The 25740-nt window shown below is 42.3% G+C and overlaps 1 protein-coding gene across 3 annotated transcripts in view; it reads left to right on the plus strand.

The window, feature by feature from the left end:
- Nucleotides 1–8309: 8309 nt before the first annotated feature.
- The window catches only part of RNF150 (ring finger protein 150), a 253166-nt gene continuing 235735 nt past the window's right edge, over nt 8310–25740 (plus strand). For 2 of the 3 annotated variants that reach the window (XR_008445238.1, XM_054031090.1), the window contains exon 1: nt 8310–10325. Coding sequence is in view for 2 of the 3 variants with exons in the window: in XM_054031090.1 (XP_053887065.1) it covers nt 9866–10325 (460 nt within the window). In the remaining variant the exon portion in view is untranslated. The remainder of the gene's footprint in view (nt 10326–25740) is intronic. The other variant, XM_054031089.1, reaches the window with a different exon arrangement.

A 25740-nucleotide genomic window follows, 5' to 3' on the forward strand; every position in this document is an offset into this window, starting at 1 on the left:
AACCCAGTAACAAATGTGAACTCCTGAAGCACTAGAACTATCTTACTATAGAGTCACAGACAGTTCCCTTGGGTATTCCAATTTATCTTGCTATCCAGGCAAGCTGGGCTTAGTGATAGATGTTGTAATTTTTGGTGTAAAATTACCAATATTCAGGATACTCCCAGTCCCAAAGGATTATTCACTTACCCCAGGTCGATTTTCACCATAGACTTCACACCAAAGACAATGCGTGTAGCCAATCCTATAGTAAACTATATGAGGATTTATTAACTTAGCCCTGGTCTACACTAAAAAATTACTTTGGTATAACTACTTTGCTCGGGGAGTGAATAGTCCACACCCCAAGCGATGAAGTTATACCAACCTGAGCGCTTGTGTAGACCGCATTATGTTGGCAGGAGAGCTTCTCCCTCCAGCATAGCTTCCACCTCTCATGGAAGTGGAGTTATTAAGCCAACAAGAGTTCTCTCTCATCAGCCTAGAGTGTCTTCACCAGAAGCACAACACTCTAAATTTGTAATGTAGACCTGCCCATAAAAAATAAATGAGAGAGTTATCACAACACTGAGGCAGGCAAGCATATATACAAATGAGTCTGTGGTTCCAAAAGGTGACAGAGTTAGAATTATAGAAGATTAGGGTTGGAAGAGACCTCAGGAGGTCATCTAGTCCAACCTCCTGCTCAAAGCAGGACCAACCCCAACTAAATCATCCCAGGCAGGGCTTCATCAAGCCGGGCCTTAAAAACCTCCAAGGATGGAGATTCCACCACCTCCCTAGGTCACCCATTCCAGTGGTTCACCATCCTCCTAGTGAAATAGTTTTTCCTAATAGCCAACATAGACCTCCCCCACTGCAATTTGAGACCATTACTTCTTGTTCTGTCATCTGCCACCACTGAAAACAGCCTAGCTCCATCCTCTTTGGAATCACCCTTCAGGTAGTTGAAGGCTGTTATCAAATCCCCTCTCACTCTTCTCTTCTGCAGACTAAATAATCCCAGTTCCCTCAGCCTCTCCTCATAAGTCATGTGCCCCAGACCCCTAATCATTTTCATTTTCCTCCGCTGAACTCTACAATTTGTCCACATCCTTTCTGTAGTGGGGGCCCCAGACTGGATGCAGTATTCCAGATGTCACCTCACCAGTGTTGAATATAGGGTAATAATCACTTCCCTCAATCTGCCAGCAATGGTCCTGATAATCAGCGGCGGCTCCAGGCACCACCACAGCAAGCGCGTGCCTGGGGTAGCAAGCCGCGGGGGGCAGCCTGCTGTTCGCTCCGAGGGCAGCAGTCAGGCAGCATGCCTGCAGGAGGTCCGCCGGTCCCACGGCTTCGGCGGCAATTCGGTGGCAGGTACACCGAAGCCGCGGGACCAGCAGACCTCCCACAGGCGCGCCGCCAAAAGCCGCCTGACTGCCGTGCTTGGGGCGGCAAAAAACTGGAGCCGCCCCTGCTGCTAATGCAGCCCAACATGCCGTTAGCTTTTTGGCAACAAGGGCACACTGTTGACTCATATCCAGCTTCTCAACCACTGTAATCCCCAGGTCCTTTTCTGCAGAACTGCTGTTTAGCCAGTCAGTCCCCAGCCTGTAACAGTGCATGGGATTCTTCCATCCTAAGTGCTGGACTCTGCCCTTGTCCTTGTTGAATCTCATGAGATTTCTTTTGGCCCAATCCTTCAATTTGCCTAGGTCACTCCGGACACTATCCCTACCCTCCACCGTATCTACCTCTACCCCCATCTTAGTGTCATCTGTGAACTTGCTGAGGGTGCAATCCATCCCATCATTCAGATCATCAATGAAGATATTGAACCAAACCAGCCTCAGGACTGACCCCTGGTGCACTCCGCTTGATACTGGCTGCCAACTAGACTTTGAGTTGTTGATCACTACTCGTTGAGCCTGATGATCTAGTCAGCTTTCTATCCACCTTATAGTCCATTCATCCAATCCATACTTTTTTAACTTGCTGGCAAGAATACCGTGGGTGACCATATCAAAAGCTTTGCTAAAATCAGGATATATCACCTCCACCACTTTCCCCATATTCACAGAGCCAATTATCTCATCATAGAAGGCAATCAGGTTGGTCCGGTATGACTTGCCCTTGGTGAATCCATGCTGACTGTTCTTGATCACCTTCCTTTTCTTTCTCAAGTGCTTCAAAATGGATTCCTTGAGGACCTGATCCATGATTTTTCCAGGGGCTGAGGTGAGGTTGACCGGTCTAGCTCCCCAGATTCTCCTTCTTCCCTTTTGTAAAGATGGGCACTATATTTGCCTTTTTCCAATAGTCTGGGACCTCCCCTGATCGCCACGAGTTTTCAAAGATAATGGCCAATGGCTCTGCAATCACATCAGCCAACTCCCTCCGCACCCTTGGATGCATTAGATCTGGACCCATGGACTTGTGCAGGTCCAGCTTTTCTAAATAGTCCTTAATCTGTTCTTTCATCATTGAGGGCTGCTCAGCTCCTTCCCATATTGTGCTGCCCAATTCAGCAGTGTGGGAGCTGACCTTGTCTGTGAAGACCAAGGCAAAAAAAAAAACATTGAATACCTTAGCTTTATGCACATCATCTGTCACTACGTTGCCTCCCCCCATTTAGTAAGGGTCCCACACTTTTCCTGACCTTCTTCTTGTTGCAAACATACCTGTAGAAACCCTTCTTGTTACCCTTCACATCCCTTGCTAGCTGCAACTTCAATTGTGCTTTGGCCTTCCTGATTACACCCCGTCATGCTTGAGCAATATTTTTATACTCCTACCTAGTCATCTGTCCAAGTTTCCACTTCTTGTAAGCTTCCTTTTTGCATTTAAGCTCACCAAAGATTTCTCTGTTAAGCCAAGCTGGTCACCTGCCATATTTGCTATTCTTTCTGCACATCAGGATTGTTTGTTCCTGTGCCCTCAATAAGGCTTCTTTAAAATACAGCCAGCTCTCCTGGACTCTTTCCCCCTCATATTAGCCTCCCAAGGGATCCTGCCCATCAGTTCCCTGAGGGAGTCAGTCTTTGCTGAAGTCCAGGGTCTGAATTCTGCTGCTCTCCTTTCTTCTTTTTGTCAGGATCCTGAATTCTACCCTCTCATGGCCACTAACCACAAGGTCCACACCACGCTGGGTCGATGGGAGAGTTTCTCCTGTCAACTCCCCTTACTCTTCTCATTCTGGTGGGCAGAGGTGAAAGTAAGCCGGTCCGGCGTACTGGCAAGAGCCAGTATGCCGTGCCAGACTGGACCGGCTTCCGCGGCGGTGATTTAAAGGGCCCAGGGCTCCTGCCACTGCGGGGAGCCCTGGGCCCTTTAAATCCCTATCGGAGCTCTGGCAGCTGGGCTCCCGTGGTGATTTAAAGGGCCCGGAGCTCCGCCGCAGCCAGAGCCCCACACCCTTTAATTTGCCCCTGAGCCCCGGGGCTCCCAGCCGCCTCTGCAGCTGGTAGCTCCGGGGTGATTTAAAGGCCCTGGCACTCCCAGCCACAGCCGGAGCCCCAGGACCTTTAAACCTTGAAAGGCCCCACCTCTTCCGGTTTAGGCCACGCCTCTTCCAGTTGAGGCCACATCCCTGCTCAGGACTCCAGCGTACCAGTAAGTCCTTTAAGTTACTTTCACTCCTGCTGGTGGGGTACTGGAGTCAACGGGAGAGCAATCGGTGGTCAATTTAGCAGGTGTTCACTAGACCCGCTAAATCAACCCCCAGTGGATCGATCACTGCAGCGTCAGTCCCACTGGTAGTGGAGACAAGCCCTTAGTCCTATAACTCACCAGAATACACAGAGCACCTTACAATGGCTGGGGACCTATGGTCCCCAGACCCACATCTTATTTAGACAATTGTCTTTTCTTGTAAAACTTTTCTAAATGTTGGTACCTATGCAAAGAACACAGCACAATCAGCAGTGCTCCACTTCTCTTGCAGCAGAAGTCTGGTGGGGGAGGATCTCTAGAGGTCCAAACACACACTTAATATAAAGTACTAAGAATAATTCTTTATACAGATAATAATTCTGGATAGTGTTACGGAGGAGCCCAGTCATGGTACATATTGGTACCAATGATGTACGGATAAAAAAAGTGGTAAGTGATGTGGCAAAATTTGCAGATGAAACAAAATTATTTAATTTAGTCAACACCAGAGAAGACTGTCTTCCCCCCCCCCCCCCGAGCACTGCTTTACCGCGTTATATCCAAATTCGTATTCTATCGGGTTGCGTTATATCGGGGTAGAGGTGTATATTCCTATCCCAGAGCAAGAGTGGAATTTTAAGGAGCTAGACAGAAGGAGAGTTCCAAATGATCTTGGCAACACAAAAAATAAAATGTTAAGTAGAACTGCTGTACACTTTCACTTCTCTATTATTCAACATTGAATTACGGTAGGTCAAATTCATAATTTATTTTAAAGTAAGGTACTGGGAATAAACAAGTCTTGCTGTCTTTACTCCTAGATTGACAGATTTTTGAGGCAAGAATGGGCCATTAGATCTAGTCTGACCTGCTATATAATATAGACCAAATAACTTGACCCAGTTACTTCTGTATCGAGTCTTGTTTGACTAAAGCATGTCTTCCAGAAAGGCATCTACTCTTGATTTAAAAGACTCCAAAAGATGGAGAATTCACCACTTCTCTTGATAGTGAGTTCCAATGGTTAATAACCCTGAATGTTTGGGTTTAAAAAAAAAAAAGGTGCCTTTTCCCTAACTTGAAGTGTCTGATTCTAACTTTCAACCACTGGTTCTTGTTGTTCCTTTCTCTGCTAGATTAAAGAGCCTTTTAGTACTTGTTTACTTTTTTTTTTTTTCTTCTTCTGTGAAGTTATTTCAAGTATACCCTATAATCAACTCATGTCTCAAACGTATTTCTGATTAAACAAATTCCTGATTACGCTCCTGAAGTCTTTCACTGTAGAGCATTTTCTCTGATGCTGGAATTTTTGTGTGTGGCTGTTCTCTGCACCCTCCTTCATTTTTCAACAGCCTTTTTAAAATGTGAACAATAGAATTGGACAAAGTATTCCAGTATCATTTTCACCAATGCTGTGTAACAATATTCTTCAATTAATGGCCCATGGGCCAGATCCAGCCTGGTAGGGCCTTCCATTTGGCCCACTGGGTTTTAGCTGTTCCATCCTGCTGGGAGATCCAGCTCCTTTCTGGGCTTTCAATGGCTCTTGTCCCACACTTCCCTGATGGTCCTGACTGCAGCATCCCCACTGGCTGGAGGGACCTGGGGCAAGCTGGAGCCGGATAGCAGGGCCCCCAGCAGGAAGGGGAACTGCTGATGCCTGGTAGGCATAACGAAAGGGCCAACAGGTGCCTCCAGTCACTGAGCCTTCTGCCAGGTTGCCTCTTTCCTTCCCTGGCTGCAGATCATCCTCTGAGCTGGCAATTGCTGGCCTGGGTGGAGTAGTGGTGCTCAGATGCATGTAAGGGCGGAACCACTGCAGCCAGGACCACCAGGGGAGTGCAGGAGGTGAAGCTGCTGGGAGCCATGGGCCCAGCCAGAGCTGAGTAGTAGGACCACCCCTGGTCTGCTACCAAGAGCTGAGGGCAGAGCTAGAGTTGAGTAGCAGGGCTGTCTGTGGTTGGAGATGGAGCCAAGTAACAGGGCTGTCCTTACAACAGATCCTCCAGCTGGGAGCAGGAGTCAGGGGAGGCAAGAATGGGACAGGATCTGGGTGGAGTAGCCCCCATGCTACTCTGGATCTCCCCCAATTCCCCCACTGTCCTCTCTTCCTCCCAGCTCCCTGCACTCAAGCAGCACTAAGGAGGCTCCTGTCTCCTGCAGCTACTCCCCTCTCTCTCTCTTCCCTTGGGACAGAAAATGCTGATTACGCAATGAGCATGGGAGACATACTGTTCATCTGGATAATCAGGATTTTGGGTAAATTGAAATTCAGATAAACAGACTTTAACTGTACATGGCATGATGGTAATCAGAGGAAAAATATACTGAAGTGCATCCCAAAACTTGCCCCTGATGGGACTATCAGTCTGTGTGCCATTCAAAAACCAGCTGACGTACAATCTCTGGCATGCATGCCATCAGTTGCCAATCCCTGTCAGATGGGTGAAGAATTTGGGAGCTTTCTCTAGGGAGCAAACACCTGAACAGCTCTTTGCTTCTCCAAGATTTGAACACTGCTTTATCTGGCCCCTCAAAAATAGAATTGAACACCACTGCTGTATAAAGTGTCTATTAATCTTAGCTAGTTATTAATCTGTTGGGTTTATTGATATTGTATAATGTGAAATTTGTAGTGACTGTCATGTGGTACAAAGGAAACTCCCTTACAGAAGTTTAAGTAAATTACAGTTATGCAGTTACTTTCATCAACCAAAATTGTAATCTCACCAAAAAATGAAATTTTGTATAAGACCTATTTTCTATAAAATCATGTTGACTGGCACTAAGTATATTCCCATCCTCTTATTCTTTTCCATGACTTTTTTTTTTTTTTTTTTTTAAGGACTAGACAACCTGTAATTACATGGCTCATCCCACTTACCCTTTCTTGAATATTGGCATAACACTAGCATACTCTGTCTTCTGAAATTTCCCTGGTAATCCAAGATTTATTAAAAAATTAAAGTCAAAGGATTAGTGATCTCCTCAGCCAACTCTTTTAGGATTCTTGGTCTGGACCTTTTGGTTTAAATATGTTTATCCATAGTCTATGTTTAACATCCTCTTTAGTTATTAATGAGCGGAAAAATACTTCATCATCCACATTTTGCCTTTTCTGCATCATTACTAACAATCTTACTATCTAGATCTAGTAAGGGGGCCTATACCATAGGAACAAAAGTAATCCTTACAAATATACTTTTAAAATCTCGGTCTTATTGTGCTTAGCTCTGCCAGGTCTGGATTTTTCCACTGATGTATTTAGCTTCCCTTATCAATTTTCTGTTCTTCATAACTTTTAATATATTGGTTGGTATATACTTCCCCATTTTCTGTGTTCTATCCTTTCCCCCCAATTAGTGCCTTCACTTCCATACTGAACCATGATGGGCTTCTACCCAAAATTGTTCTGTTACTTGATTATGGATTTTTGGCCATCTAATAAAAGGCAATTTAGATTGGACAGTAGGAAAAAACTTCCTAATTGTCAGAGTGGTTAAGCACTGGAATAAATTGCCTAGGAAAGTTGTGGAATCTCCATAATTGGGGATTTTTAAGAGCAGGTTGGACAAACAGCTGTCAGGGATGGTCTAGATAATACTTAGTCCTGCCTTGAGTAGATCAGTGGGTCTCAAACTAGGGCCGCCGCTTGTTCGGGGAAAGCCCCTGGCGGGCCGGGCTGCTTTGTTTACCTGCCGTGTCCGCAGGTTCGGCTGATCGCGGCTCCCACTGGCCGCAGTTCGCTGCTCCAGGCCAATGGGGGCTGCAGGAAGCAGGGCAGGCCAAGGGGCATACTGGCCGCCCTTCCTGCAGCCCCCATCGGCCTGGAGCAGCGAACCACGGCCAGTGGGAGCCGCGATCGGTCGTACCTGTGGACGCGGCAGGTAAACAAACCAGCCTGGCCCACCTGGGGCTTTCCCTGAACAAGCGGCGGCCCAAGTTTTGAGAACCACTGGACTAGATGACCTCTCAAGGTCCCTTCCAGTTCTATGATTCTTCTTAAACAACTCCCAATTTTTATTCCACTTTTCATCATACTCTTCTCCATTTTAGGAAATCAGCCCTTTGGAAGCACCACAAATATGCTACTGGTAGGGTATATCCTCTGCCCACATTGAACATAACCATGTAGCAACATAACTTAAAAGTCAAATACTGCCTTCAGTTTACATGCAGAAGTCCCATGTAAGTCAAAGGGCAACAGCAGAGTTTATCCACAAGAAGATTAAAACAGACCATATATATTCATCATGTCAACTATCTGTTTACAATAAAGAATAAATGGCCATTGCAAAGTATAACTTTTTCTCCTTATATGCAACAGATTCTGATCTTGTTTGTATTTGAGTAGATACAGAATGACTCAGTTGTGGTTTAACACTCTTTTCATATTGGCGTGAAAGAGATTAGAATATTAACCAGATACTTACTCCCTGCGAGTATTTTAATTCCAATTATTATACATAATAAAAAATCAAAGTTCCAAAACATGGACTGCAGCAGCTCCAGGATTTTACCCATTCCTTTTTTGCCCTGCACTTTATGCTTGACTCACCTCTTTTAATAGATGTTGCCTCAGAAGTTATTTTTTTTTTTAAGTTTCACATTAAACATTCTTTATAGTTGTGGCAATAGTTGACCTACTTGTTTTTGTGTTTAAAGCTGTTCATTGTGCACATCTGTTGTGAAACAGAATGTTTGTTTCCTAATGTACGCATACACACACCTCACTATAAATATACATACACACAAATGCTTCTCTCATTTAATAGCATAGCACACACATTTATTGTTATTATATGGGTCTGTAACACAGAAATTCAATGGAGAACTGTCCTTTATTGCTTTCTTTTCTTAGGAACATCAGAACTGTTATAACAGGTCAGAGCGGTGGGTCATCCAATCCAGTGCGCTGTCTCTGGCAGGGGCTAGTAGCAGATGCTTCAGAGGAAGAGGACAGTGATCCCATTGAGGGTAGTTACGGATAATTTGCCAATAGAGAAAAATTCTCAGCGGTAGCAGGCAGGAAACCAAGTAAATTAATTAAAATAGCAGGGTCCCAAAGGTGATTTTAAAGTCCCTAATCCTAACCTTCAATTTTCTCTCAGACTGTTTGTTAGAGTGGTTTTCAACCTTTGCCATTGGTGGACCCCTAAAAATTTCAAAGGAAGGTGCACACTCCTTTGGAAATCTTAGACAGTCTTTGTGCACACACCCCTCTCCCCCTCCACAGGCAACAGGCTGAAAGCTACTGCTCTAGGGCAGGGGTTCTAAAACTTTTGTACTGGTGACCCCTTTCACACAGAAAGCCTCTGAGTGTGACCTCCTGTATAAATTAAAAACACATTTTTATATATTTAATACCATTATAAATGCTGGAGGCAAAGCTGGGTTTGGGGTGGAGGCTAACAGCTTGCGACCCCCCCATATAATCTTGTGACCCCTGAAGGGTCACAACTCCCAGTTTGAGAATCCCTGCTCTAGGGTAACAACCTTTCACAGACCCTGGCTTAGACATAGTCCTTTCCCCCTTCCCCTTGCAGGGGTCCGCAGACCACAGCTTGAAAGCCAGTGCTCTAGAGTCTGGTATCTTCCCCTCCACCGGCTCACAGCCTGGTTCTGCCGCTGTCCCGCCTGTCTCCCAGCAGGTGTCGCTGCTGCCCCTCCAAGGCTGAGCGCCGTTAAAGCACAGCCGCAAGAGCTCCTGACATCACACCAAAGCCCCTCCTGCACGCGCCTCCCCTACCCCCGCTCCCTCCAGAGCCAGCATCTCCTCTGGCGAGCCGCCTGCACAGCTACCCGGCGAGGGGGTGGAGCGGGGGAGGGCGAGAAGCAGCCCCCCCCCAGCTGCCTATAGCAAGAACGCCTCCTCAGCCAGCCAGAGCTCTCTTTTGAAGGGGGTCCCACAAGCTCCCTTGCAGTGTGTGCAACCACCCCCTGCCCCTGTAGGGAAAGGGAAGCGACCGCAAAGCCAGGAAGGAGCCCGAGGGGGAGGGGTAGAAAGGGAGACGTGGGGGAGAGAGCTACGGAGCAAGGCGCTAAGAGGCACAGAAAAGCCCCCAGTGAAATGCATTACAGCTGAGGTTACCCAGCCAGCTCTCACCCCCCTCCCGTGCCTCGCACGGCCGGATCCCAGCAGCGGGAGCAGCCGCCGCCTAGCCCAGAGCAGGCTCCGGTGCCCGCTCGCACACGCAGCCGGGCCGGAGGCGAGGGGGGAGGCCGAGGAAGGATGGCAATGTCTCTGATCCAGGCGTGCCGCAGCCTGGCCCTCTCAACATGGCTGCTCTCCTTCTGCTTCGTGCATCTGCTCTGCCTGGACTTCACGGTGGCCGAGAAAGAGGAATGGTACACGGCCTTCGTGAACATCACCTACGCCGAGCCGGCGGCCGGCAGCCTGGAGCTGCGCAGCGAGAAGACGGAGTGCGGGCGCTACGGGGAGCACTCGCCCAAGCAGGATGCCCGGGGCCAGGTGGTGATGACTGCCTCCGCCCACGACCGGCTGGCCTGCGACCCCCACACCCGGTTCGCCGCCCCGGGCCAGGGCAAGAGCTGGGTCGCGCTGATCCCCAAGGGCAACTGCACGTACAAGGATAAGATCAGGCACGCCGCCGCCCAGAACGCCTCTGCCGTGGTGATCTTCAACGTGGGCTCCAGCAACGCCAACGAGACCATCACCATGCCGCATGCAGGTGAGTGGGAGTGGGGCGGGAGGAGAGGAGCCGCCTCTCCTCACTTGGAGCCCCTAAGGTCTGCCCGCAGAAATCCCTGCTCGCTGGATACGCTGCCCGCAGTCGGACACTTTTAAGGCCAGTTTGACCCCTTCGTTCACCCTGATCGTTAACAGGGACCATACCTGCTGGTACCTGGTAGCCTGCTTGTGCTGTTACAGCCAGCTTCGTTCACCAGTCTGGGAGTGTGGTGCTTTGTAGAGCTGGGGAAGTGGGGGACATTCCCTTCCCCAAATATCTGGGCTGAGCTGATAGCTGGGATGGGCTGGACGGACCCTCTTGGTCAGTTTGTATATCAGTTATCCTTGCCAGAAGTTAGCTGTTTCATTTCTGCACAGAAGGTAAGTGTTTTTCTGGGAACCTTTACAGGTTGTAAATACTCGTCTGACTGCTGCCATGGAGAGAAATTGACAGGTTGCCAAGACCGATAAATAATAACATTCAATCTGGTGGAAAAGTTCGAAAGCTGTGAAGTTTTGGCCACTTTTGTGGATTTTATGGGACCTGTGGTCCCTTTAGAGGGCAGTTAGGCAGCTGTAAGCATTTTGTTGGATCATTAAGATCCGGTGGCCCATGTCAGGCAGGGGCTGTGGGTGAGATTGAGCTCTTCAAGATGTGAAGGATAACATTGTTTCTTAATTACTAGGAGGTTCAGCAAAGTAGGGAATGCAGTGTCTACCATCATTTTTGCAATTATTTTCATCTGTGGGACCAAACACTGTGGAGTATCTGATTTTATGAAATACAGGTGCAGACATTTCTCTCAAATTTTGGTTTCTCATCCTTCCCATGTGTGCCTTTGATGCCTGGAGATGAGTGTTCAGGACTCAAAGAATTAATCAAATTGTGCCGTGAGAGAGTGAACATAAACATAGCCATCAGAAATAACAGCAAAGCCAGAACAAACACAGGGTTTGCTATATAATGAAAACATTGTTTTTATAAAAATGTTTGTTTTGAAATTGTTGTTTTAAAGATCAGCTAATCAGATTTATTTTTAGGGACAAAGTCTTCTGCCAGGGGCCACTAGTCTCTTATGCCAAGAACATATGCCATGCAGACTAAAATGCCACCTATTAGCAGAATCTCTGGTTTGCATCCAGTAACTAATCATACCCAGCTCTTTCGTGCCAGTTTAGTGTTGTTGGGGGTAAATTGGAACATGATTAGGTTACAAAGCATGGATATTTTAATTACATTTTTACGTTTTGCAATAAGCTAGCCAGGATGGATGAGAGGTAAAAGAATTCCTTGCATTACTAACATTATAATAGTGCAGCTATTGGACAGAACATTTTGAACATATTGCACTCAGTCTTCTATGAAGAGATTAACTGTTTACTGGAGCAAATTCATATGCTTTTGAGATGGTTGGTTTGGATCAGAGGAAGGTTTTTATTTTTTTTAAATCTTGATATTGCTTAGGACTTTTCATGGCTTTAAAATTAGAGCTCCTAATAGTTTTAAAACTGTTCTCAATAAACTGCATATGGTTTAGTTTCTGTTTAGGTTCTACTCCCTATTACTTTAAGTATTATTATAAGATTATGAATAATATTATTTAGCAGGCAACATAATAGAAGCTTGACATATAGAAATATAAGCACTCTTAAAGTCATGCTCGGTATTTCAACACAAAATAGGGTACGCCATTTGTTCCTGTCTAATAAGTTTCTTTAAAATTGCCAACATGTTGGATCAATTAATGGCTTGCCTGTTTTTGAAGACTGTACTAAACTGTTTTCTCATCTAAATAGTGGTTTATTTAGAAACAGTGGAAGTAAAAAAATCTTCTAACAATTTGAAGGTTAAAGTCCAAAAGGAATGAAACAAAGATTATTTATTACTGTTTGTGCCCTCTGCTTTCAGAAAAATACTAATATTATACCAGTTAACATTGGGACAGCTTCTTTAGTGTTACCTGGCACCTTTGCAGCTTATTCAGAAACTCCTTTTCAAGCACTGCATTGGTTTCCATTAGAAATGCTATTTTCTTAATCAGGAATACCCAGCCCTGTGATTCATTTCATTTCAGCGTTTGGGATGGCAGAAACTTTTAAAAAACATTTCTTATAAAGTATGATCAGTTGGACCATTGAGGCCTTGAAGCTAATTTATTTTTCAAATTAAATTCAACTCATTTTTTCACATTTTCTCAAAAAGCAATGAACATTTTAGTTTTGTGATGCTGAAAAACAGTTCACACTCTTTTATCTTAGGAAAACCGTGTCCTCTGCACAATTGAAACACAGAGGTATTTTAGGCCCAGGCCTATTAAAACAGAAGAAAAATAATTTAAACATAGTTGTAGGGATATTTTGCTATTTCCTAGGTCCTGCCTAGTTGATATCTGAGGAATTAGTGGAAACCCAGGGACTGATTTATCCATACCCTGCATCTGCTGTAATCATTAATATACCAAGGCAATGTGAGTGAGTGTAAAAAGATTATAAAATCATAACTGCTACCAATTTGACTTGTTAGCATTTTACACTCACTTTACTCTGGTGTCAATGATGACACAAGGTGCAAAGCAAGGTTGAATTGGGCTTTCAGGACAGCCACATCTGTTGTGTGTGTTGCAAACACTAAACTCCCATAGTGGGAAAATTTAAAAGGTTCCGCCATGGAAAAATGTGGAAACAGAGATGGTTTTGAAATGCAACCTGGAAGTATTTTAAAAGTCAAAAGAAATATGACACAATTTTTTTTTGTACTTTTATTTTACCCTTGTTCTTTGCAGTTTTTATATGTAAGGTCAAGTGAATTCTGACTTTCCTTATAGCTGTTACCATTTCCTGCTGTATAATGTAGTGGTTCCTGTCCCTCACTAACAAGAAAATGCTTCTAAGAAAGAGCTTTGGTTTCTTAACACATTCTCTTCTCCGGAATGTTTTGGTTTCTTTTCCCCCCATTGTTTTCTATCTCATTTCCTCTGCTATCATCAGTTTTTCTTGCTGCTTCTCTCCTGCCTTACGCCCCCCCACCCCCCCGGTCATTTCTTCCTATCTATTCTCCATTCCACTGTCTCTTATTTCCCCATCTCCCAACCCCACATCACTTCCTCTTCTCCCAACCATTTTACCCTATTATCTCTCAACTCTTTCCCCCCCAACCCAAAACTCTCTATCTTCTCTCCCTCTAACCTGTTGATATGAAAAGTATGTGCTGCTGCCTGTGCATACTGATGTCCTCTTCCACTGAGTGACTAAAATGTGTGTCTACTGTGCCTGCCTTCTCTTCTGTAATTCAAGGTGATAGTTCTCTCTGATATCTTTTTGCAGTTTCTAACAGATTTGAACTCATAGTTGTTAAGGTCATTCTGGTATGTAAGAGAGGTGCTTTGAAAGAAAACAGGTGTTGAATATGAAACCAGAGCCTATCATGGAGCTAATTCCATAAACCCTGAGACTTGTATCTGAAAGTTTTTTGGTGCTCCAGACAAAAGTTTAGATTTGCCTTGAATTCAAACTCTATATCGAAATCCTCACTGTCACAGGCCTGATCCACTGACTTCAATGTGACTTCATTGAGCTTTGGAAGTCTTCCCACTGACGTCAGTAGGCTTTGGATCAGGCACCAAGTGAACACCACAGCATGGCAACTTTAATGCCAGTGAAATGTGCAGAAAGACATGCTGCTGATTTTTTATTTCCTGATATGTGGCTGATACTTAGAAATGAGGGACAAAACTTAAAACGCTGTTTAGCGAAAGATAGGTATATATTTTAGCAAAAGGTGTCAAGTTAATGCTTGTTCTTATATTTCTTATATTTTTCAAGTAAATGTAGTTAATGAAAAGTGCCAGATTGATAGGCCTGGAGAGTGAAGTCCTCTGTGTATTCACAAAATTGGTAATACTCGTGCAAACCTACTTGATCTCTTTTTAATTTACCCTTAACATTTGGTATTTGTTTTTAAAAAAGGGGGGTTCAAAATTCCAGACCCAAACTTCATAGAGCTTATAAAGGGCCAAACCAAAACCCTAAATTCAAACCATCTTGAACTTGCGTGTTCAAAATTTGCATCCAAATCTGAATTTTCCCAGACCTAAAGAGTGTTTAGGTTTGGCCCTTAACGACTAGGTTGAACTACAAATTCTGATTGGAATGTAGCTTTGGGGTTTTGTTTTGTGCCCATCTCTAGAATCTGAAAGACACAGGTGGTGATGAGCTTTTAGTACCTTTTGATGTGTAAATCTCAAGATTTTTAACCTGTATTAAAATGTAATTTGAATTTCGTTCATATGTTCTTGGGTCATTGGCTACATGTCCATAAACCAAACCTCAGAGAAACAAGGTAGCTTTTTCATGTTTACTTGCGGAAATACAAACTTTCTTGAAAAAATGTCAGTACTGGTGCTAGCGAGACTCTCAGTATTTGCGTTGTAAATCATGAAGATTTTAATTCTTTTAATTTATATTGGTCTGAAGATCAGTATAGAAGCTATTAGCTGGAATGTGCTTACTTTTCATTTAAATAGATTTTTTTAATCATGGGAGAGCAAAACATCTAGAATTTCTGCTAGGTTCAGAAGCGTTTATCACTTCTAAATAATGAACTTGTATGAAAAGATGTGTTAATTAAAAGAGATTTTTCCAGGATGGTAATCCATAATGTCAACTAGGCCTTTGAGTGTCTGCCCCGCCCCCCCATTTAAAACGAAATAGAGGTTGTTTAGGTTTGAAAAGTAGCTAGCTGCTGTGCATAATTTTAATAAAATATTATAATATATGGCAGTCTATATAGATAATTCATATTCTATACCTAGTATGAATAAAATAAATCCAACTGAAATCAGCATAATTCACAGTATTGAACAAATGTCACAATGGGTTCTCTGGTGCCATCAACATTGTGATATTACATCTGAATGCCTCACAAATTTTGATCCAATCACCACATTTATTTAGAATGTTGTAATTGTTCTGAACAGCACATATACAGTACATGAGTCAAGTAGTCTGAATTCCACTGTATTCTGCATTTATGGTACATGTCATCACTAATTTGTAGTGGCATGTTGTAAGTGGAAAGCGACATCCAACTCTCAATAAGAAGGAAGTGCTTTTTGGATTTTTGAAATGGCAGTCATGTGTTAGTAATGATTGTCGAAAATATTCTGTCTTGTAATAAAACCAGAGTATTATGATTATTTTCATTAAGAACCTGGGTGAAATCCTTGTTCCATTGAAGTCAATAGCAAAACTGGTAGTGACTTCAATGGAGGCAAGATGTAATCTCTGGTCTTCTGTTCTGGAGTCATTTTTTCTAGATCACTCTTTGGAAGCAAAAGTGCTTCTGTCCCACACTCTATCAAGGTCTCTACCCAGCTATTTCTTTTAACATGTTTTTAGAACATACAGGTTGAGTTATTTTGGACTAGTAATACACTTTCTCCTGCTTCCACCTATAATGTATTGTATTAAAACTAAATTTTAGGGCTTGCACCGATATGCAAATTAGAATTCACATACATGCTCTGTAGAACAAAAGTAGTATTTGGATTACAGTATATACAAAAATACCTTTTGTACTATCATTAGCATACTAACAGGGAAAACCATGGCTCGGTATACCATATGTCAAAGAATTTTTGTGAATATTTTTCTGAATACTGTAGTTAAAAGCCTGGAATAAGTATTTGAAATTCTCAGTCTTCTTACTATAAACAGAATTTTCTTGTCTTTAGATGCAGTGAATGCTGAAGAGAAGGTTATTTGTATTTATTATTTAAAAAAACAGAATCAAACACGCAAACCATGTTTAACTCCTATGAAGGCTGTGCTTAAACCATCAAAGTAAAATATATTCAGCACATATAATAATGTATACTGTGTGTAGGATCAAATTTTCAGCCAGCTTTAGCCACAGTCTCTGATGCCTGTTCAAAAAAAAAAAAAAAAAAAAAAAATCATGTGCATCTTTGGTGCAAATATCCATTCCTGCATGCCAATTAAGTGATATCCCAACTACCTGATTTGTATGCACAAATGCCCATTTTCACGTTCAGATAATGGCATGCACATTTTTTGTGAGTGCAGACATTTATGGACCTATTTCAGGGGACACAAACAGAGAGACTGCAGTTGAAAATGTATTCCTTTACTGAGTTTGAGATTTAATTCAATATTGTATTTATTTTTATTTGTTATTTTTACAACTGACCTTAAACATTGCAGTAAGATAGTTATTTATGCTCCATGTGTTTTGGGTCTGGATTTTAGATAGTCTATTGAACTCAGTACAATTATTTGTGAGAATAGTCACATTAAATATATATAAAATGTTGAGTGTATTTAGGGTTGGATTTTCAAAAGCGCCTGAGTTATGGGGGATAAGTTCCATTGGCTTTCTGTGGGAATTGTGCTCCTAAGTCACTTAGGGACATTAGAAAATACTTACTTTTAATGAGCACTAAAAGTGGGGTCCATAATGCCTGGCTTGAGCTAAGCGTAGTGCAAATAGGCACTGTACAACCTTTCCTAGTCAGTTCTACCAGTGAACCTCACTCCTGACTTACAACTCTTTAGCAGAGACTGTCAGTTATGTCTAATTGTGAGGTGTCTTTGTGATGTAGACAGCTAGTGCCAAATTCATCTTTGTGTAACTCAAAGGGTTTAGAACAGGGATGAGTTTTGACAATGAAGACTAGGAAGAGAACACCAAACTAACTTTAATCACTACTCTATGTTCCCGGTGGAAAAAAATACTCCTTTAATCTACTGCATCCTCGGCCCCCTATGGATAAAATTCATTGCTCCCAGTTGCTCAAACATTTTTCCCAGTTTTTCCGTAAGAACGGCCGTACTGGGTCAGACCAAAGATCCATCTAGCCAAGTATCCTGTCTTCCGTCAGTGGCCAATGCCAGGTGCCCCAGAGGGAATGAACAGAACAGGTAATCATCAAGTGATCCATCCCATCACCCATTCCCAGCTTCTTGCAAACAGAGGCTAGGGACACCATCCCTGCCCATCCTGGCTAATAGCCATTGATGGACCTATCCTCCATGAATTTCCCAAGAAAATTGATTTTTTTCTGGTTTATTGAAAACTTGCTTCTCATTTTAATTTGAATCTTTTATCTTACACTTATGTTGTGAGCACCTGATCCAAAACCCATTGAACTCAATGAGAAGATTCCCACTGAGTTCAATGGGCTTTGGATTGGGCCTGGAGAGAGCATCTGGTCAGTTCATTAAAGCAGTAGGTTCACTGAGGTATAGTTTGTAACTTTTATTGACCAAATTTTACTAACTGATTGACTTCTTTCCTCCTTTTCACGCTCCCGTTATCTGAGGCACTGTGCTAGCTGTTGTTCAGAATCGTACTTGCACAGTCGCTAGGTTCTGTGTATTATATATATCAGCCAAGAGAAATCCCTTCCTTTTAAATGAAACTACATTAGCATTTGTTCTAACCTCTTGTCATTAATCTTGTACTCCATTTTGGTATACTGGCCTTGAGAGGATGACTGACAATTACAGCAGTAGTTCATTATTGTTTGTTTGTTCTAGTCCCATTGGTATTTTGGCATTAAAATGATATTTGCTAATTAGAGATGTTATGATATTATGGCAATGCAGTCTGTCACTATTGTGTTAACACAGATGCAGCTCATTAACTCATGCAGATATATGTCTGCAGTGGCCCCCCCACCCCCTCCCATTTGCAGTACATCTCCGAGTGTTACCACTGGAATGCTTTAACGGAAGAAACAAAAATGAAACTGCGTAAAAGTTGGCTCTCGGGGGGGGGGGGGGGGGGGGGGAGGGTTTGCTTTCCTTATAATAGAAAAGGGACACCATTTTCATATGTCACAAAAGGACTGAATGAGTCCATTATTTTGCCCAGTTGGTTTGCCAGACAATGTAGTGCATTGTCATGCAAGAAGCCTGAGTTTCAAATGACCTCTATCTCCTTATACCCTGAGCCAGCCTTGTGAAGACTCATTATGAGGGAAGCCCTGTTTAATGCTTTTCCACATTCCAATACCTTCCACTTACCTGCACAGAAACAGTATTCATTTCAGACAAGGCCTATTTCTGACCTCTCAGCTGTATCCAAGTGCTGGGTACTTGGCTGCTTATTTGGTATAGAAGGAGGGGTACAATAAAATAATTGAATCGTAGAAAAGACCCATTAGTTCATGTAATCTGTCACTTTGCTAATGCAGGATTGTTCCTTAAAGTATATAGTCTAGTGCTTTTACAGCTTACTTTTCTATAGAAGATGCTATATAAAAAATATCGCAGGACTCTTCAGAGCCAGTTACAGTCTATATATACACCTGGATGATACTGAAACAAGAGATATTAAAAGTAAGAGGCAAATAAGGCAGAAGTAATGTGTGTAGGAATAATATTTCATTGTGGTAACATCCACATATGAATGCTCTTGGCAGATACAGGCAGTGGGAAAAATGAAGTAGGGTACAAAGATCCAACAAAATCACTGTGTTGTGCAATTTCAGGGGAGATTGGGGGCTTAATAAGGCAAATTGCGTAAAACAGAAGAAATAAAATGGGTTATGATCACTCTGGAACTGTTGCTGGGTGGGAACCAGATTTTTCATTTAGTGGAAAAATGTACTATTTCAAAACAAATTCTATTGTGAAACAGAACAAAACCAAAAGCTTTCAAAATACTCCATGAAAGAAAATTCTGAAATAAAATTAATTTCAGGTTAAATATTTTTGATAAAATCAGTTAGCTTGATTGAAATGTCATTTTGAAACAGAAAATCAAACTATTCCATTCCAAAACATTGTTTCAACCTTATAAAAAATTCTTTAAAGGTGAAATTTTGTTGAAATCAACATGTTTCTGTGAAATGTTTGGCTTTTGACAATCTGCATTTTCTGATGGGGGGGGAGTGGAATATTCGATTGGAAAATTTTCTGTTGAGTTCTTCCTGGACCCTATATTTAGCTTAAAGTATTATCCTCCGCCTTCGGGATATTATTTTATTAGGTGCTCTCTTCAGTGTGAAACATGAGGCAACCCCATCTTTCCACCTCCATCTGTTTATTGCCATGTTTCTTGCTCCATTATAGTCTGTTTCCATGACAGCGACATCTTTCTCAGTGGTTTCTTATGTCATCTGTTGTCTTCCACCAGCTGGTATCCAATCAAGGGCTTGTCTAGGAATATTGTTTTCGGGCATTTGTACATGTCTCCAACCCACTTCAGCCTTATTTCTCAAATCATTGTATTTGCAGTGTGCTAGTCCATCCTTTGTAAAGCATTGGTGTTGGTTACTTTATCCCACTAGTGGACACCAAATAGATAGAATGCATTAAGAATCCTGTTGTGAGTTTCTAGCATTTGCCTAGTTTCAGAAGCATATAACAATGTTGGTATCACAGTGGCCTTGAATAACTTTGTCTTGGTTCTTATGTGAATCTCCTTATTTTTCCAGGTATTTGTCCATCACAAAAAGGCTCTATTTCTCTTCCCAGCTCTTGCTTTCACCTCCCATTGGAGTTGGTCATTGGCACTAATTGTGCTTCCAACATATATGCTAAGTTAACCATGATGTATTCTTCACTGTTGATCACATATGCTGCATCATTGTTATCTCCTCTTTCAACAATCACAACTTTCAGGTTTTTTTTTTTTTTTTTTTTTTGGCCGATGCTTAGTCCATTCTTTGGTTGCCTCACGTTTGATGATAGTAGTGGTGTTTTGGGGGAAATGGTGGTCTTCTATTCAATATGCTGGGTGGGGATATCTGGGAGCAACCCTCTTGCCCCAGTTACAATAGATTGGAAAAACTTTATAAAGGGTCAGTTTTCTGTGAGATGACTATATTATGCAACTATATTTTACAAAAGAGGCTTAGCGATTGCATTGTTTATATTTTGGCTTCTCTTCAGAAAATTCCTTTAGTTAGGCTTTTGAAAACTTTATTGAAGAACTGAAGGGAAATGGTGAAAAGATTTCTCTGACTGTGCAGGTGGTCTATAGGAACATCCAGGAAGGATCTCAATGCTTTTATTGCCATTGTCTATCCCAACTGTCTGCTACCCAGACAAAATATTTATTTATCTTTTTCTCTTGCAGTGTCTTGCAGTACTACATGTTAGCAATACATTATCCTTCTGTGTGGGTTGTGTGGTTTTCTTTTTTTAATAATCCCTTCAGTAGACTGTGAACAATGGCACTTTAAATCTCTGATCATTTTTCTATTGCAACTGTGTCTTTTTTACAACAATACCTTTAAACCATGAAGATCGGATACAGCTGTCTCATTATGTACATTCCTTGGGTTTATATAGAATGTTTAGCTTTCCCCTCTCATGCCTTTTTTAAAAGTTTGATGCATTCTCACTGTCTCACAGTTTTACTCCTTTATATCTGACTTCATGAGCTAGGCAGTCTCCTTTCCCACTAATCCTCTCCTTCCCACATCTATAAGTAATCTCTCATCTCCCTTTAAGTGAATCTTGACATGTCCATATGTTCTGTGTTTGTCTTTATTGTTTATCTACCTTATTTTCTCTCTCTCCTTTTTGGTCTTTTTCTCAGACTCATTTTTTTCTTCCTCCTTCTGTAGTCACTCTACGTGCTCTGCAGTTTTTCTTTTTCTCCCTTTTTTACTTCTGTAATTTCTTCATTGCTCTCATCTATCCTACATCTTTCTTATTCTCTCCCTTGTTTCCTCATTCATTTAACTGTGAGCTCTGTACTTCCATTTCCTCTCTTCTTGTTCTCTCTCTCTCTCTCTTTTCCCCCCCATCCCATCCCTCCATCCAGGTTAACATCAACACCAAAGGTTAATGCTTTATACGTGGAGCTGTCTGTAAGATTGTGTGAGCCTAATCTTAGTCAGTTTCCCTTTGCAGCTGATTCTAAGTTTAAAGAGCTTCTGTTTGCTGGTGGTGGTGATACTGATTGATGATTTTCTCTTGGTCATGGACATGACCCATACATCCATATTAATGTTAGTTACTCCTACGGTGGTGTACAGAATTTTGCAGAATTCCCTGTTTCACCGCAGAATTTCTGGCCTCCACTAAGGCCAGCTGGACTCTGCAGAGCCCAGCTAACAGTGAGCGGAGTGCCCAACCTGATGGGGCTGGAGGCTGCCTGCTCTTTGATCCTTATTCTCCTGGGGATGGGCGAGGACCTGGAAGACCCTCAGCCTGTGTCAGAGCTGGCTGGAAGGGCGGGGCTGCACCACATCATGTCCCCTGGTGGGACTGTAAAGAAATTGGGTGGAATAAAGGCTCTGGGTGTGCTGGTGTCTAGGGGCTGCCCCACAGCTGGGCTCTGTGAGAGGGGGCTGGTGTCTGGGGGCTGCCCCACAGCTGGGCTCTGGGCGGAGGAAGGATGCTGGCGTCTTGGACCAGGGGTGGTGGCTTGCCTCTGGGGGGGAGGGAATGTAGGTGTCTGGGCTCGGGGGGCACCACACAGATCCCTCCAGCAACCCCCAACTGGAACTGGGTTGTTGTAGGAGTTTCTTTAACTCTCTACTCCTGGGGGAATCTTTTTTGCAGTTGTCTGCATTGTTGACATACTTGTTAACAGGTATTTTGAAATAATTTATTAAAATAATTGAAACTGAAGTGATTATATTGTTATTTTGACAAATAAAATGCGCAGAATTTTAAATTGTTTGGTGCCAAATTCCCCCAGGAGTAGTTACTTAATGTTTCCTCAGCATCTGATATGGTCAGCCATGGAATCCTGATGCCTCATCTTAGAAACGTGGTAGTGGTTAGTGGGATCATGCTAAGATTACTTCAGTCATTCCTTTCAGACTATGCTCGGATGTCTGTCCCAGCTCCCTGCTCCTCCATTGCCAGAACTCTTACCTGTCTAGGCCCACAAGGATCCATGTTGGCCTCTATCTTATTCAAAATCTATATAAAGCCAATAGAGGAAATTGTTATACAGTTCAGCATAAAATGCTGGAGATATCACACTCCGTTCTGAATCACCTTCTATCAAATGCAAATAGCACCATTTCCAAGTTGTTCAAAGGTCTGGCTAAGATAATTAATAGATGAGGCGCAACTGCATAAAGCTGAATCTTGTAGAGATGAGACGGTAGGGAGAGGGAAGCTGTTAAAATATCTTGTAATCTCCAACATACCTACAGTAGGAGTGCATACGTAATATTTGGATTGGGGAGATATAAAACCTCTCAACCAATCCATATGTCATCCCTTCCTCTTTCCACTTTCCTCCTGGCTTTTGTTCCTTGCCTCAATACCATTGCTCTGTTCCTATCCCCGTATACCTTCCTCCTGCTCTTGTCCCTCTTGTCAAATAATTTTACAAACTGAGGGGCAATATCATTATTGGTGTAGGGTGCCTGTCTGATTTTCTGCCTAGAGTTGTAAATTTTCTTTGGCAGTATTCGGTCTGCTGCTGAAACTCTGTCTCTTTGGTTAGCCTGTGCAGTGGGGAAAGTTGTATTGATCAAAGAGTATGGAATGAGTAGGCATGCTCCCACCATTGTGGTAAGGGATGTTTCTACACGATGTAACTAGAAGGGAAAACAATAATCTATCTTGTCATGTGGCAGTCAAGGACCTCAAAAGTTTATAGACCCTTGTCCAGCAATTATACTTATTTGCTCCTCCCACCATCATGATCTAGGAGCCTTGCTTCTTAGACTAAAACTAATGTGTGTGCCATCAGTAAATCTCTTAATATCCAGTGATTCTCTTCTTTTATTACAAGAACACCAATCTGCTGCTATTCATTACTGCTTATTATTATTATTTATTCATACTTTACTGCTATCCAACCATGCTACTCAAAAGTCTTCTTTTGCAACTGTAGTTCTTACAACCAGAAATGACTGAGATGCAGTACATAACATGGCTAATAGCCAGTTTTTAAGAAGAGTTGGATTATTTTCACTGTGTTGAATGGAGGAGGGTGAACTGGTGAAGGACATTGTTCTGTAAGATGGAATAGGTATTACCTGACTTCTAAAACAGGCATGACCTCTCCTTTCTTGTCTTTCTGATAGTCAAAGGGCTTTTATTTCTATTATCCTGTGTAATTATAGTCTGTGTAACTATATATCCTGATCCTTTAGACTTCATGTTAGTAGAATCATAAAAATAATACCGTGAGTGCTGAATTTTAGCATCTAATGTCATTTAGTGATTCTTTTACACAACTGACATGAAGGTTTGTGAAATTTATTATTTAGGTTTTGACCAATATGTTGCTTAATCACTATAGTGGATTGTGCTGTTAGCCAATTCAAGGTGATTATCCTGTGGTCCTAGTCCAAGTATATTTTCTAACTGTTCAGGTATATTTAAAGATAACAGTGCTAAGTTTTAACTTTTTATTGCAAAGTTGTTGTCTGTGACCCAGTAAGGTAGGGTGTGTGTGTGTGTGTGTGTGTGTACGCTAATTAGACCCATACATGAACTAGCCTGCAAAGCAGAAGTTACTAGATGCACATACAGCAATAAACACACTGGGCTGTCCAGTAGTGCTGATTTGTGCAAAGAGATACAACATACATGGTATTTCACTATGACAGTCCAGAGTCTTATTGTCATTATGAAACAGGTATCTTAAAAATAAATATTAAAATTGACTCATGTTTTTTGGTGCCGTGTTAGTGAGTTTCTATGGCACTTTATGCATTTTAGATATTTAAAAATTTAATGTGAATATTATATTTAATGTTGATTAGGTAACTTGGGGGTGCTTTTTGCTTAAAGCCCCAATTCAGGAACATCTTGCTGTTCAGGAAAGCTCTTGCACACATGCTTAACTTCAAGCACATGCTTAGTTCCCATTAAGTAAGCACATACTTTAAGTATGTGCTATTTTCCTGAATTGGAACCTAAGTGGTTAAAGATAGATTAATTTTTTTCATGAAAACCAAGGCAAGAAGCAAAAGTGTCTATTAGCCCAGAGCATTGTTATTACCAATGTAAACATGGGAGCATCCTTATGTTGTTGCTGTAATGTGGTCAACATTACTCTCTGTCTGGTGATCTCCTTGATTACTTTAAATCTTAGGGCTAGAAGGGACTGCAGGGGTCATCTAGTCTACCCCCCTGCCAAGATGCATGTTTTGTTGTGTCTAAATCATCCAAGTCAGATGGCTATTCAGTCTCTCTTTGAAAACCTCCAGTGAAGGAGCTTCCATGACTTCCCTAGGCAGTTTGTTCCATTGTCCTACTGTTCTTACAGTTTTCCCTGAGATTTAATCTAAATCTGCTATGCTGTAGTTTGAACCCATTGCCTCTTGTCCTGTCCTCTGTGGCAAGAGAGAACAATTTTTCTCCATATTTTTTATGGCAGCCATTTAAGTATTAAAGACTGCTATCACGTTCTCCCTTAAATCTCCTCTTTTCCAAACTAAATATACTCAGTTCCTTCAGCCTTTGCTCGAATGGCTTGCATTCCATCCCTGTGATCATCTTTGTCGCTCACCTGGAAAGGATTCTCTACATCCTTTCTGTACAGCGGTAACCAAAATTGGACACAGCGAGTAGATTGCTATGATCACATCCTGTGACTTGCATGCTATGCCTCTATTAATGCAACCCGAAATTGTATTTGCACTTTTTTTGCAACAGCATCTCACTGTTGACTCATGTTGAGGTGGTGATTCACCACAACACCCACATCTTTGTCAGCAGTACTGCTGCCAACCCAGTTGTACCCCGTTTTGTATTTGTGGATTTGTTTTTTCTTTCATACCTTACATGTCTTTGTTGAATTTCATTTTGTTGTCTATAGCCAGTTTTTCAGTTGATCAAGATCCCTTTTGAATTTTAGCTCTGTCGTCCTAAGTGTTTGCAACCCTACCCTCCACCCCAGCTTTGTCTCATCTGCAAATTTGATCAGTATGCGCTCTATTCCTACATCCAGGTCATTAATAAAGATGTTAAATAACACTTGACCCAGAACAGATTCCCATGGAACCCCACTTGAGCCCTCCTTCAAATCTGATATCATTCCTTAATAGTTACTCTTTGACCAATTGTATATCCATTTAATGGTAGTTCTACCGAGCCTGCATTTCTCCAGCTTGCTTGTGAGAATGCCGTGTGGGACCATGTCACTGATCTGATCTGGCTGATGCTTTCAGAACTCCCTCCCTTTCCGCATTCCAATGATAAATATGGCTGCCTCAACTTCTTCCTAGCCCCACACTGCAGTCTTTTCAATGCCTGTCACTGCTCCTCCTTACCCTTGAGGAATGCTTAATTTAACAGACCTCTGCGCGCACGCGCTCTCTCTCACACACACTCACACACTTTATTTTTAAAATTAAGTTGTATTTAATATCTGGGGCCAGAGGTGCACAGAGTGTCAATGGTAGATGAGGAAAGAAGGGGTAGACCAGGTGTTGTGTGCAAATGGATTTGAGGGCAGTGCCCAA

The sequence above is a fragment of the Malaclemys terrapin genome, chromosome 5, assembly GCF_027887155.1.
Source record: "Malaclemys terrapin pileata isolate rMalTer1 chromosome 5, rMalTer1.hap1, whole genome shotgun sequence".
Classification (NCBI taxonomy): domain Eukaryota; kingdom Metazoa; phylum Chordata; order Testudines; family Emydidae; genus Malaclemys; species Malaclemys terrapin.